The 15,382-nt window shown below is 38.1% G+C and overlaps 1 protein-coding gene across 3 annotated transcripts in view; it reads right to left on the bottom strand.

The window, feature by feature from the left end:
• The window catches only part of Wdr7 (WD repeat domain 7), a 391,751-nt gene that overhangs the window by 338,234 nt on the left and 38,135 nt on the right, over positions 1–15,382 (bottom strand). For all 3 annotated transcript variants that reach the window (XM_013077256.3, XM_004858390.4, XM_004858389.4), the window contains exons 3-5: positions 13,101–13,207; positions 12,462–12,540; positions 858–1,032 (exon numbers count right to left, since the gene is read on the bottom strand). In XM_013077256.3, the coding sequence (XP_012932710.1) occupies positions 858–1,032; positions 12,462–12,540; positions 13,101–13,207 (361 nt within the window). The remainder of the gene's footprint in view (positions 1–857; positions 1,033–12,461; positions 12,541–13,100; positions 13,208–15,382) is intronic.

Consider the following 15,382-nt stretch of genomic DNA (forward strand, 5'->3'; position numbering starts at 1 on the left):
CATGATGACAGATATTGTAACATTCAGTAAGTTAAGTTCTAGTGGTAGTGACAATGGTGGTAGTAGTTAGTGGGCAACATTTATAGAAAACCAAACAACCTTGAAGCCACCTAAGAGAATAAGAGTGACCCTCAAAAGGCTTATAATATACAATCAACACTCAACATTAAATATTGTTCTTTACCTAAATAATTTCATGTTTGCTCTTGTGGTTGTGAAACTGAAAGGTTTCAAAGAAATGAAAAAAAGATAGCATTTACTATGAACTATGCGGCAAATATTTATCAGGAACTTTCACTCAATTTAATCTCCTCCCTTTTCATTTGTACATATGGAATGGAAACATTAGCAAGGGACAAAACAAGACTCCAAAAATACACAAGTGAAGTAAAGGATCTTCTCATCATACCCTCAAGGGTTATGACACACTTCCTCCACTTCAGAAAATCACTCACTTAGGCTGACTGCGTACAGCCTGATTCATCTCACAGAATAAAGATAATCTAACTTTAAGTTTTAAGACAGGTGTAGTGGTGCATGCCTATAATCCCAGAACCTGGAGACTGAGGCAGGAGGATTATTGTGAGCTCAAAACCTGTCTGGACTACCTAATGAGTTTAAGGCCAGCCTGAACTACATAGCGAGACACTATCTAAAAAACAAAACAAAACAAAAAAACTCAAATGAATCAAGAAGTCCTTTATGAGGGAGGAGATAGATCATAAATTTTTGGAACCATTATTTCTTAAATACATAAACATAACCAAAATTATTCATTTTGATAAATTACAGAACTTCCAAGTAAATTAAACAATAAGTTATGGTGCTGAATTTCCTAAAGGGCACATTATACTGACCTTGTGTCCGGTGGGATCGAATAATACTCATGGAGCTAATCCAGTCTGGTGATATCTTTGATACTAAGGAGTATAATACCTCAAGGCTGGTCGCATCTACAACAAGGATTTCAGGGTAATGTCCATGGCATAAAAGCCTTCCTTCCCGCTGATTTCCAACAGAGAACTGGTAGAACTAAATTCATGTTAAAAATGAAAAAGAATTTTAAATGATCTTTAGATGTTTGATTAACATACACTCATCAAATTATGATATTCTCCTAAATGCTAATCCCCTCCAGTAATATTTTCAAATAGTACTATATAGTGTACATTATATGTTTGTAGTACATACATACACATATATCAAGTTACATTAATATTTTTAAATATCTAACAAAAGCTATGTTCTCCTAACATATCTTTCCTTTTAAATTGTTTTAGAGAAGAATTCATGATAATTCTTTTTAGTGCTCATTTTGGTAGCACATTTACATGATAATTCTTTTTATCTCTACCTCTACAATCTAAAATGGAACTTTTAAGGACTAGGGATATGGCTTAGTGGTAGAATGCTTGATCAACATGCAGAAGGCCCTGGACTATACAATCCCAGCACTGTACAAAAAGAAAAAAAAAAAAAGACTTTTTAATTAATAAAATTAGCTTCACAAATCAAAAGGAAGCTCAAGTGGTTCAAAAAAACATGAATTCTAAATGAATGGGAATAGGTGAGCACAGGCTTATAATTACTAGTTATAACCAAATAAAATTTAGAAGTAAAAAATGATTAATGTTCAAATATATTATAATCTGCCAGGTGTGGTAGCACACACTTGTAATTGCGGCACTTGAGAAGCTGAGGCAGGAGGATCATCACAAGTTCAACACCAGTCTAGGCTACACAGTGAGTTCAAGGCCAGCCTGGACTACGTAGCAAGACCCTGTCTCAAAATCCACCAAAATAATAATAATAATAATCAAAATTAAATTCTGACTAAACTAAATGTGTTATGCGTTATTTCAAAATGTTCAACATCACTGGTCATTCAAGAGATGCAGATAAAAACAACACTGAGATTCCACCTCACTCCAGAAAAAATGGCTGCTATCATGAAATCAACCAATAATAAATGCTCGCAGGGGTGTGGAGAGAAAGGAACCCTTCTCCATTGTTGGTGGGAGTGCAGACTGGTACAATCACAGTGGAAATCAATATGGAGACACCTCAAAAAACTAGAATTACAGGGCCGGGGATTTAGCTCAGTGGTTTCACCACCTGCTATGCAAGTGCAAGGACCTGAGTTCAATCCCTGGTATCAAAAAAATAAAAAAAAAAACTAGGATTACAGGTCTCATTTGACCCAGCTATTCACCTGCTGGGTATCTTCCCAAAAGAATTAAAAGAATCACACCACAGCGATATATGTGCACCCATGTTTACAGTGGCACAGTTTGTTACAGTGAAAGCTTGGAAACAGTCCAAATATCCATCAATTGGAAACTAGATAAAGAAGATGTGGGTTTTTTTATAAAATGGAGTACTACTCAGCCATAAACCATGAGAAACTAGCTAAATGGATGCACACTGAGGCCATACTCTTCAGTGAAATAAACAGGACACACGTGTAAATACCGATTAGTTTCACTGGTGTGAGAAACTAAAAGTATAAATAAAAATCAAAATGTATAACTGATAATGTGAAATAGGAAGAAAAGGTCTAAAGGGGTAGGGGAAAGGAAAGAAGGGAAAGGAAAAAATATGAGAAAAGGAAAAATGGAAACAAAGTCTTTATAAATAGGGAGGGGTGGAGGGGGTGAAGGGAGGGCAGGGGAATGGGGAAAAAATAAGAACCAAGATACATCATGTAAGGGTGCAAATTCCCAATGATGAATGTAACTGTACTATATACCTAAAATGTACCAATAAACAATGAAAAAAATGTGTTATTTCAGACAGAAGTATGAGATAACTATGTAAATACAGTGTGCATTACACTTTATAGAAGAAAAAGAGAGGAAGAACCAATACAACCATGATCTTACATGATTTCACTAATGTCAAGAACTACTCAAAAGAATAGTTTTACATCAACCAAAGAGCAGAGAAAGAATAACTATCAAGCAAGACAACCTATCACAAGACCTGTTCTTTCCTTAGCCTCACAATTACTGCTTCTCTAAGAGGGTTTTCAGGGGGTGAAGATGTCCCCATGTTATTAAATGAATCACATAAAGGCAAGCTAGGCAAAGCACAGAGGGAGAAGCTATAACCACTCCACACAGGGGAAATAACTGGGAAATCCTGGTCTATGCTGTCTCCACATTAATTAGTCCTATTCTCAGAGCTTAATACTGTGTGTGAAGGGATTGAAATCTTTTCTTAATTATGAAGCATCAGAATAAGAAAGAGTAAAACTCTATACATACAGTATGAATACTGATCAGGGAACACATTAACATGTGTAAGGTAACTCCACTAAAACTCCAGGTGTAGGGGTGGGGAGGGACCTAATAAAACAACGAAGGCTATCACAAGGGGTCACTTGTAGATCTCAGAAGGATGACTCAAAAAACAATACCCAAAAGGAAGTTCTCAGGGACTATGAGGCATTGACATATAATAATGTAGCTGTAGGCAGGCTTGAGCCACGTAATGGAAGGATGTGTCAAAATGGAAAGGAAGGGGGCAGAGAAGCAAACTCTCAGTGTTCATCCAACAGCAGCCAGGAGAAACCTGCACTACAGTCACTAAAGAAGAGGTCTCTCCTGTGGTGCACACGTGTAATCCCTGCACTCAGGAGGCTGAGGCAGGAGGACCACCACAAGTTCAAGGCCAGCCTGAGCTACATAGGGAGACCCTATTTCAACCCAAAAAAAGAAAAGCCTCTATTTTGAGGGCAGGGATATTTTCTTACAATTATCTGACTAAATGCCTCCCACTATTTGTTTTAAAGTCATACTCCCACCCAATCTTCTGAGCACTAATTCACTTTCTAGAACACTGACTTTGGCAAAGAAAGTGTTCTAAATGGAAAACTAAGTTTTTCAAATGTTAAAAAAAAAAATGCCTCTTCCACATGGTAAATTAATAAATTGGCATTCTCTTATGATTTCAGTAGGTTCCAGTGTCAGCAAAGTCTAACACCTCTAAATATGTGTAAAAAATGAAAATTAATTTTTAAAGAACGAGAAACTAGACATTTATAGCTAAACAGATGCATATTGAGGCCATACTCTTTAAGTGAAATAAATAGGACGCATGTGTAAATACCAAATACTTCCGCTAGTGTGAGAAACTGAAAGTGTAAATAAGGATTAAAATGATTAAAATGAATAATTGATAATTTGAAATAGAAAAAGGTCCAAAGGGGTAGCGGTAGTGGGAGGGGAAGGGGAAAGGAAAGAAGGGAAAGGAAAAATTATGAGAAAAGAAAAAAAAATGAAACAAAATCTATGTAAATAGGGAAGGGTGGGCATTGTATCCTTTGTTACAAACTGGCTCAGGTAGGAGGATCACAAGTCTGAGCCCAGCCCCAGGAATTTAACAACTCAGTCATGCCCTACCGAGGTCCCCGGTCACAAGGAAGACGACGAATCAGCCTGCTGTAGACAGGCAGCCACCTGGTTCCACACTACAAAGACGCAGAGGACACCGGACCACCAGACCATGGTACTGAGTCTCCCTGCTCCCGGCCCACAGGTAGGGGCTTCTGAGCCACCCTCCCACTACTCCTGGTCCAGAGGAAGGGGCTTCCTGGCCACCATCCCTCCCCCTGCTCCCAGCCCAGAGGATTGGGCTTTTGGGCCACGATCCCTTCCACCACTCCCAGCCCAGAGGGAGGGGCTTCTGAACCTCCATCCCAATGTTCCTGGACCAGAGGAAGGGGCTTCCAGGCCACCATCCCTCCCACTGCTCCCAGCCCACAGGAAAGGGCTTTGGGCCACCATTCCTACTGCTGCTCCCGGCCCCTGTCACACCTCTCCCAGTTCAGAGGAGGTAATCCGTGCAGGTGCCAACAGCCCCCACCCCAGTTGAAATGAGAAAACACATAAATAAGTCTCAAAACCAGACTTCCAGATCACCTACAGCAACCCCAAAGGGAAATGAGATGGAACACTCTGATACTCAACCACCTGGACCCACTGAACTGGCAACAAAAGGGGATCTGGAAAAAATGAAATCAGAAATAATTTCTCAGATAACAGGAGAAATTGTGTCCCTAGTGCAAGACATGGTTACTAAATCTAGAGAGGAGCTCAGGAACATGATGGAATCCCAACATAAGAAACAAATGGAATCCATAAAACAGATGCAAATAGATTTCCAGGAGATGAAAAACTCCATTGAAAGTCTACACAGGAGAATGAGCCAATGTGAGGACAGAATTTCAGATATAGAAGATAAGATTGCAATTAGTGACCAGGAAAAGAAAAATTGCTTCAAATTTATAAGGGAACATGCGAAATCAATCTAGTAGCTGCTAGATGATGCAAAGAAGAATAACATAAGATTGACTGGGCTCAATGAAGAAACAGGAGAGAGTGGAGATGACATAAAAAAATCTCTTCACAGAAGTGATGGCAGAAAACTTCCCAAGCAGGGGAAAAGAGCTTGACATACAGACAAATGAGGTATATAGGACTCCAAATAGCCTTGATCAAAAAAAATCTACACATAGGCATATAATTGTTAAGATTCCAGAAACTCAACAGAAGAACAAAGTTCTCCAAGCAGTCAGAGAAAAGAAACAAATCACATACAAAGGAAAGCCCATCACAATCACAGCAGACTTCTCAACACAAACCCTCAAGGCAAGAAGAGCTTGGAGTGACATATTCCAAGCCCTAAAAGAAAACAGCCTCCAACCCAGATTGATGTACCCTGCAAAACTATCTTTCAAAATGGATGGAGAAATACTATACTTTCATGACAAAGAGCACTTTAGGAACTTCCTGAATACCAAACCAGCACTCCAAAGAATTTGACACAACATCCTAGGAACAGACATTGAGGATCACAACCCCAGGAAGCAAAACACAATGAACCCATCTGGCATGACAAGAAATTAAATGTAAAGGGGGAGAACCCAACAAAAAGAAAAAATCATGGCAATGACAAGTCAATACATTTCAGTTATAACCATCAATGTTAATGGTCTCAATTCACCAATCAAAAGAAATAGACTGGCAGAATGGGTCAAGAAGCAAAATCCAACAATATGCTGCATACAAGAAACACACTTAATTCAAAAGGAAACTCATAGACTGAAAGTTAAAGGGTGGAAAACAATACTCCATGCAACAGGAACCCGAAAAAAAGCAGGAGTAGCTATCCTCTTGGCAGATCAAGTAGATTTCAAACCAACACTGATTAAGAGAGACGAAGAAGGACACTACATCCTTGTAAAGGGAAGAATCCAAGAGGAAGAGATGACAATCATAAATATCTATGCACCAAACACTAGTGCACCCAACTATATAAAACAAATACTAACAGACATGAAAAGTCATTTATGCACTAATACAATTGTAGTGGGGGACCTCAACAACCCACTGTCACAAATAGATAGATCAACTAGACTAAAAACAAGTAATGAAATACTAGAACTCAATCGAACTCTTGAACAAATGAACTTAACAGATGTTTACAGAGTCTTCTGCCCCACAAAATCAGAATACACATTCTTCTCAGCTGCGCATGGGTCATTCTCCAAAATAGACCACATATTCATACATAGAACATGTTTAAGTAAGTACAAAGGAATTGAAGTTATCCCCTGTATATTATCAGACCATAGTGCGATGAAATTGGAGATCCATAGCAAAAGAAACTCAAAATATTTCATAAACACGTGGAAATTGAACAACACACTTCTGAATAACCAATGGGTCACAGAGGAAATTAAAGAAGAAATCAGACAGTTCCTTCAATTAAATGACAATGACAATATAACATATTGGAATCTATGGGACACAATGAAAGCAGTCTTACAGGGGAAATTCATAGCAGTGAATATGCATATTAGGAAAACAGAACGAGCCCAATTAAACAACCTGATGCTGAACCTCAAGCTTCTAGAAAAAGAAGAGCAGGACAACCCCAAAGCTCATACAAGGGAGGAAATTATAAAGGTCATAGGAGAAATCAATGCAATGGAGATTAAGAGAACAATACAAAAAATCAATGAAGCCAAGAGTTCGTTCTTTGAAAGAATCAACAAAATTGATAAACCCTTAGCCAACCTTGTCAGAAAAAGGAAAGAAAAGGCCCAAATCCATGCAATTAGGAATGAAAAGGGTGAAATGACAACAGACCCAGCAGAAATCCAGAGGATCATCAATACCTACTTCCAGAACCTATACGCCAATAAGATGGACAACACAGAAGAAATGGACAGATTCCTAGATACATACGAATTACCAAACTTGAACAAAGAAGACCTAAAAATTCTGAACAACCCAATATCAACCAATGAAATTGAAAATGTAATTAGAAACTTATCAACTAAGAAATGCCTGGGCCCTGATGGCTTCACTGCTGAATCCTACAAGACATTTAGAGAGGAACTGCTGCCACTACTCTTTAAACTGTTCAATGAAATTGAAAGGGAAGCCACACTCCCAAATTCGTTCCTGGAAGCAAGCATCACCTTGATCCCCAAAGCAGAGAAAGACCCAACTGAAAGAGAGAACTATAGGCCAATCTCGCTAATGAACATAGATGCAAAAATCCTTAATAAGATAATGGCAAACAGAATGCAGAAGATCATCAAGAAGATCATACACCCTGATCAAGTGGGATTCATCCCAGGGATGCAGGGATGGTTCAATATACGAAAATCAATCAATGTAATACACTCTATCAATAGAGCCAAGGACAAAAACCATATGATTATCTCCATAGATGCAGAAAAAGCATTTGACAAAATCCAACATGCACTTATGATAAAAACCCTACAAAAAATTGGAATAGATGGTCTCTACCTCAAACTGATAGAACCCATCTATGAAAAACTAACAGCCAATATCATACTAAATGGTCAAAAACTGAAATCCTTCACACTAAAATCAGGAACAAGACAAGGATGTCTACTATCACCACTCTTGTTCAATATAGTTCTGGAAACATTAGCCATGGCAATTAGACAAGAGAAAGAAATAAAAGGAATAAAGATAAGAAATGAAAAAGTCAAATTGTCATTATTTGCAGATGACATGATACTCTATATAGAAGACCCCAAGAACTCCACCAAAAGTCTTCTAGACTTAATAACCAAATTCAGTCAAGTAGCTGGTTACAAGGCCAACACACAAAAACCAATAGCTTTCCTCTACACTAATGACAGACTCACTGAGAGAGAAATAGGGCAAATAATTCCTTTCACAATAACATCCAAAAAACTGAAATACCTAGGAATCATCCTAACGAAAGAAATCAAAGACCTCTTCTCTGAAAACTATGGCACTCTGAAAAGAGAGATTGAAGATGACATCAGAAAATGGACAGACATCCCCTGCTCCTGGGTAGGAAGGATTAATAGAGTGAAAATGGCCATACTTCCAAACGCTATATAGATTTAATGCAATTCCAAATGAGATCTCAGCAGCATACTTCATAGACCTCGAGAAAACAATCCAAAAATTCATTTGGAGCAAGAAGAGATCCAGAATAGCAAAAGCAATTCTAGGTAACAGAGACATGGCTGGGGGTATCACAATCCCCAACCTGCAACTCTACTACAAAGCTACTGTGATAAAAACAGCATGGTACTGGCAAAGAAACAGACCTGAGGACCAGTGGAACAGATTAGAAGATGCAGAAACAACGCCAGACACACTCAGCCATCTCATCTTTGACAAAGGAACCAAACACCCTCACTGGAGGAAAGATAGTCTCTTTAATAAATGGTGCTGGAAAAATTGGGCTTCAACTTGCCAAAGATTAAAACTAGACCTGTATCTCTCACCATGCACTCAACTAAAATCAAAATGGAGTAAAGATCTAAATATTAAAATAGAAACTCTGAACCAGTTGGAACAGAGGTTAGGTAGAACCCTTGAAGACATCGGTGTAGGAAAAGATTTTATGAACAAAACCTCAGTTGCCCGTGAACTAGCACAAACAATCAACAAGTGGGATCTCTTCTTATTAAAAGGCTTCTGCATAGCAAGAGAAACCACCAGCAGTGTGAAGAGACAACCCACAATGTGGGAAAAAATCTTCACCTGCTCTTCCTCAGACAAAGGTCTACTATCTCGAATCTATAAAGAACTTAAAAAGATCAGATCTCCCAAATTTAAAGACCCAATCCAAAAATGGGCATCTGAAATGAACAGACATTTCTCAGACAAGGAAGTAGAAATAGCAAATAAATACATGATAAAATGTTCAACATCACTGGTCATTCAAGAGATGCAAATGAAAACAACACTGAGATTCCACTTCACTCCAGAAAGAATGGCTGCTAGCATGAAATCAGCCAATAACAAATGCTGGCGGGGCTGTGGGGAAAGAGGAACCCTGATCCACTGCTATTGGGAGGGTAGACTGATGCAACCACTGTGGAAATCAGTATGGAGATACCTCAAAGAACTAGGACTGGAAGTCCCATTTGACCCCGCTATTCCACTGCTGGGGATCTTCCTCAAAGAATTAAAAGAATCATACCACAGTGATATATGTGCACCCATGTTCATAGCAGCACAGTTTGTAATAGCTAAAACTTGGAAACAGCCCAAATGCCCATCAGCTGGAGACTGGATAAAGAAAATGTGTTTTTTTTATAAAATGGAGTACTACTCAGCCATAAAAAATGAGAAATTAGAGACATTTATAGCTAAGTGGATGCACATTGAGGCAATACTCTTAAGTGAAATAAATAGGATACACATGCATAAATATTGAATAGTTTCTCTGGTGTGAGAAACTGAAAGTGTAAATAAGGATGAAATGTATAATAGGTAATGTGAAATAGGAAGAAAAGGGGCAAAGGGGAAAGAAGTGGGAGGGCTAGGGGAAAGGATAGAAGGGAATGGGATTAATATGAGAAAATGGAAAAATAGGAACAAAATCTTTGTAAATAGGGAAGACTGGAGGGGTTGAAGGGAGGGCTGGGCAAGGGTGAAAAATAAGAACCAAGAGAGCCTATGTAAAGGTGCAAATTTCCAATGATGAATGTCATTATATTGTATACCTAAAATGTACCAATGATTAGAATGAATAATCAATAATGTAAAATAGGAAGAAAAGGTCCAAAGGGTAGGGGTAGTGGGAGGGACAGGGAAAAGGAAAGAAGGGAAAGGAAAAATGATGAGAAATGGAAAAAATGGAAATAAAGTGTTTGTAAATAGGGAAGGGTGGAGGGGGTGAAGGGAGGTCTAGGAATGGGGAAAAAATAAGAACCAAGATGCATCATGTAAAGGTGCAATTCCCAATGAGAAATGTAATTGTATTGTATACCTACAATGTACCAATAAAATAATTTAATAAAAAAGAAACAATTGGGAAGGGTGGAGGAGGTGAAGGGCTCACAGGTAATGGGAAAAAAATAAGAACCAAGATACATCATGTACAGGTACAAGCACTCAATGTAAATGTATATGTATTGTATATCTAAAATGTACCAATAAAAGAATTTTTTAAAAAATTAAAGAAAAATAATTTTTCAAAGCCCTTTTGGACCTAAGAGAATAAGGATCATACAGGAAACTGCCACCAAACTAGTGAATCTGCAAAACAGCATCTTCTATCGAGAAATAAATGACTGCCAATCTAAATACAAAAGGCATAATACAAGATCTGCTTGTGTTTAATACAAAAAGATAATATTACCTAATATGTAAGCCAAAAGTTTTTAAACCATAAAGCAAAACTGTACAAAGTAATTGTGAGCAATGTGTAAAACATTTGTATATAATTTTTAATTAAAATAAATTATAAAGTCAATGAATCCACATCATTTTATTGCCTCTTTCTCTCTACAAGCCTTGTTTTGTCACATGGTAAAATATATGTTTTTTCAATAAAAAGCACATGCTCTAAAACCTTTGATGAAGCAGTTCTTTAAAAGCCTTTGCCAGGGCAAGAAATAGTCATAAAAGACCCACATCACACATTAATGACTGCCTCTACACAAATAACTTCCTCTGCCTTCTAATTTGAGTTAGTGCAAGTTTCCTTTCTTGACAAATTATGTTATTAGTTTTAAGGGAGGCAGTAGGATGTAAGAGAAAGAGCACAGTCCCCAGTTAGACAAAGCCCATTTGGGACCCTGGGGCCAGGAGTGACTCACTCACTGTGCAACTTGGGCAAATCATTTCATCTCTCTAGGTCTCTGCATCCTTTTATGTGCAATGCTACACTCCTACTTAATCTGTAAGGATGTAAGGAGGACTGTATGAAAGGCACTACAAAAATATCCTACGTAGTATTTACTCAATAAATATGAGTTCTCTTCTCTTCCCTTTCCACTGAGAACAGAATTGATCATATTTTCTCTATGCTTTATAATTTTCCCAAGAGTAAACAAGTAAATTAAAGAAGAAAAAAAGAGCAAGAATGCATGTCAGAAACTACAAATTTCAATGAAATATATTTTAAGCCAGGTATATGAAATGATCATTTCTTATAAACAGTTGGAAAGTCTTTAAAACTGAACCCAGCCAGGTGTGGTGGTTCACAAGTATAATCCCCATATTTGGGAGGCTGAGGCAGGAGGACTGCCCTGAGTTCGAGGCCAGCCTGGGCTACAGAGTGGGTCCAAAGCCAGCAGAACAGCCTGAACTATACAGTGAGACTCTGTCTCAAAAAAAAAAAAGAGCCCAAAAGCTAATTACATGAGCAATAAAAAGGATGTGATCAAAAAAGTCACTCAATTTCTTAATCATGAATGGACTCATAACAGCTCTGGCAGGAAAGAATTCATTTTTTAAAATCTAGTACACTCACTCTAGCAGTAACGGAGTTCTGCTATAGTTTGGATCTCAGCATTCATCAAAGAGCCACGTGCTAAAGGCTTAATCCCTTGACTGGGGAGGCAGCAGGGCCTTCAGGAGTTGGGAGGTCTACTGAGAAGTCCTTAGGTCATCATGAGCATGACTTTGAGGAGTACTGTGGCACCCAGTCTCTTCTTCTGCCTTTCTTCTGTTTCCTAGCCATGAGGTGAGGAGTTCCATGGCACTACACACTCCCCACCACTGCCATGTGGCACCTTCAGCACAGGCCCAAAGCAACTGGTCTGCCTGATCACAAATTGGAACCTGTAAAGCCATGAGCCAAAGTAAAACCTTCTTCTCCTCAGAAGCTGATGATCTCAGGTACTCGTTATGGCAATGGACAGCTGATTAACATGAGCTCTCATCCAGGTAACCAAGACATCCCTAATAGCCAAGGTAACTATGGTAATTGGCTCACTCTATACTTTTCCCTACTAGCCTCCTCTACCTTATAACCCTTCCCAACTGTACCATCTTATGTGGAATACTTTTACAATTCTAGTCTTCTTGTCCCATTACCTTTCCCCAGGATTTTTCACATAAAAATACAAGCTCAATGTTTTAAAACATTTTTAAATTACATACTTGTAATAAACCATGCTGGCTTAGTCAGAAATAGATACCAACCTGTATGCCAGTATGTGTACAGGCTAACTTTGTAAATTCAATACATCTGCCATCATTCACATCCCAGAGGCACATCTCTCTGTAAAGCAAAATAATAACTAACTTTGAATCTGATTTATACAGCATTGTTCAACTTTGTCACAGTGGTTTAAAATTAATCTTCCATTAAAACTAATACATTACAGTGGGGCATGATGGTGCACACTTGTTGTCCCAGCACTCGGGAAGCTAACACAAGAGGATTGTTGAGAGTTTGAGGTCGGCCTGGGCTACATAGTAAGTTCAAGGTGAGCCTGAACTACATAGCAAGACCTTGTCTCAAAAACCAAAAGAAAAAAAGAACTAAAATTCCCTATTTACCAGACACTGCTACTAGTTATAAAGATATAAAAGGAAAAAAGCAAGAAAACAAACATCATATGGGAATCCATAAATTTGTACAATCATTATGTCAATTAAAAATAATTTTTAGGGCCAGGGACTTAGCTCAGTGGTTTTGCCGCCTGCTGAGCAAGCGCAAAGACCCGAGTTCGATCCCCAGTACCAAAAAAACAAACAAACAAACAAACAAAAATAGTGATTTTTAAAACATAAAAATTTAGGGGAAAGAAGAGAAACTTGACCAAAAAAAATACTTACCCGCTTTCAGATGCACTCACAATATACTGTTTGTCACTAGAAGCACAAGCTTTAGACAAACAAGTGATTGAAGCTGTGTGACCAAACAGCAGTGCACGAGGATTAATCTAGAATGTAAAAACATGCCAGTGTAAGTGCCAAATTAAAAAGTTAACCTTTCAATTAGTAATCATGTTAAGTATTCAATATAAATATACAATATATACTTGAAAATAATTGCTCGGAAAACACTAAAAAATAAGAGCTGCCAAAGTGTGAACTCTGATCCATGTAATGCTCACCATCACTCTTCCAAGTAGTTCTAAGGTGGAAATGAAGCCAGTAGAAGTGACATTACTTGAACAATATTATATAGAGAATGGCAGACCAGGATTCAAACCAAGGCAATCCTAAGCACTAAACTATTATATTAGGAAAACAGGTTAAGAATTTGAATTAATGTGTAAAATTACCAAAATTTGAGCTCCGTCATTTTTAAAACAATCACTGATCTGAAAGCATTTTAAGAGTCTTTAGATTCGTAGCCTCAAACACAGTAAACAGAAGACAGATTCCTTTCCAAATGCTGATATCAATGTCATATGCCAAGAAGAATGACCTTCACTCACCACTGATTTAGACTCTTGTTTTTATTTTTTGGTACTGGGGATCGAACTCGGGACCTTGTGCTTGCGAGGCAGGCGGTGGAACCACTGAGCTAAATCCCCGGCCTACCACTGATTTAGAGACATAGTACCTAGCAGAAAGGATGACAATTCTAAAACAGTCAGGCAATCGGTGCCCAGATTTACCGACTTTGTACTAAATGGCATATTAGTTCAGGTTACTTCAGGACCTTAGGTTACTTTTTACAACACTTAATACATACAAATAGTATTTGTAACATATATAAAATAAAGATTAAATTGAATGGCCATATACTCAATACACAATTTAAGAAATGGAATATGGCCAATGTCTTTGAATCCCCTTCATACTTCATGGTGTCAATTTTGCAAATAATTTGTCTTAATTCAATTGGGAGAGCCAAATTGTCCAAAATTAAATACTCCGTAGTGAGAACTACTGAAACTGTTCTATAGTTCTGGTATGCAATTACTAAAAAAAAAAAAAAATCCAAATCAAATCCATCTTGGTCATCCTTTGCATAGTTAAAATTAAGAAAAAACTCAATCACTGCTCTTTGGAACAGGCCTAGAAAGTTTTCTCATACATTCAACCCCTAACTCTGTTCAGAGATTCAGTTCTGTTCCACTGGCGGGGCGGGGGGGGGGGGATACTTTTGGTCAATTCTTTAATTTCCTCAACAAAATCAAATTGACCAATTTATTTTATTTCCAAAGTATATGACTACCACAAAGTTCCATCTTCAATCACAGTAGAGTAACCAAAGCTGGACTTTACTCCCACCATAAAAATCTAGAAAAAATAAGCAAAACATACATGATACACAGTGTCTAAACACTAGACAACAGGCTGGGAATGACTGTGACATCTTGAGGGCAGGGTAACACATGAAGGGAAACCTATGATCACCAGGCTTTCCCCTGAAGGTCCTTAACCAATCAACCTAGAGGCTGGGAGAACCCTAGACTAATGGAGAAAGTGCAATGAACTGATGAGACAGAGATGGAGGTTTAGGGAAGAGGAGGCAGCTTGAATTTGCAGGTCAGAGGACCAGATAAAATGGAGCTACACCGGAAAAGGTACAGAAATCTGCATGGAGGTTTCCTTGGGTCTAATACTTCACTCTAAGCCATGCACACATACAGTTATATTCTCCCAAGCCCTAACAGATAATGGCTTGGAAGCTGGAAGCTGTAAAATTCCCAGAACTCACACAAAAGCAAGAGGAATTCAAGTAATGAAAGGGACAGAGACTAGAGAGTTTGCAGAGCATTAGAGACATTAGGAAAAGACTCCAGAAGGATCACACCTTAGGAGTACAAAACAAAACTGGTCCTCGAATAAAGTCTCCTCTTAGATATACTCAAAAAAGTTTTAAGGTGGGTTTGAGTCTTTTGTTTTCTGGGGTTTTTTTATATTTGTTTTTTTTTTTGGTTTCATTATGTAGTTCAGGCTAGCCTTTAACTCACTATGTAGCCCAGGCTGGCCTCAAACTCACAGCAATTCTCCTGCCTCAGTTTTCTGAGCACTGGCATTACACATGTGAGCCACCACACCCAGCTTAAACTGGCTCTTTGAAAAGATTGATAAAATTGATAAACTCTAGCTAAAATTGTACACAAAAGAGAGAAGACATAAATTACCAATATCAAAAA

Source organism: Heterocephalus glaber, unplaced genomic scaffold (genome assembly GCF_053883595.1).
Source record: "Heterocephalus glaber isolate CG9 unplaced genomic scaffold, H.glaber_assembly_v1.0 deba00000331, whole genome shotgun sequence".
NCBI lineage: Eukaryota > Metazoa > Chordata > Mammalia > Rodentia > Bathyergidae > Heterocephalus > Heterocephalus glaber.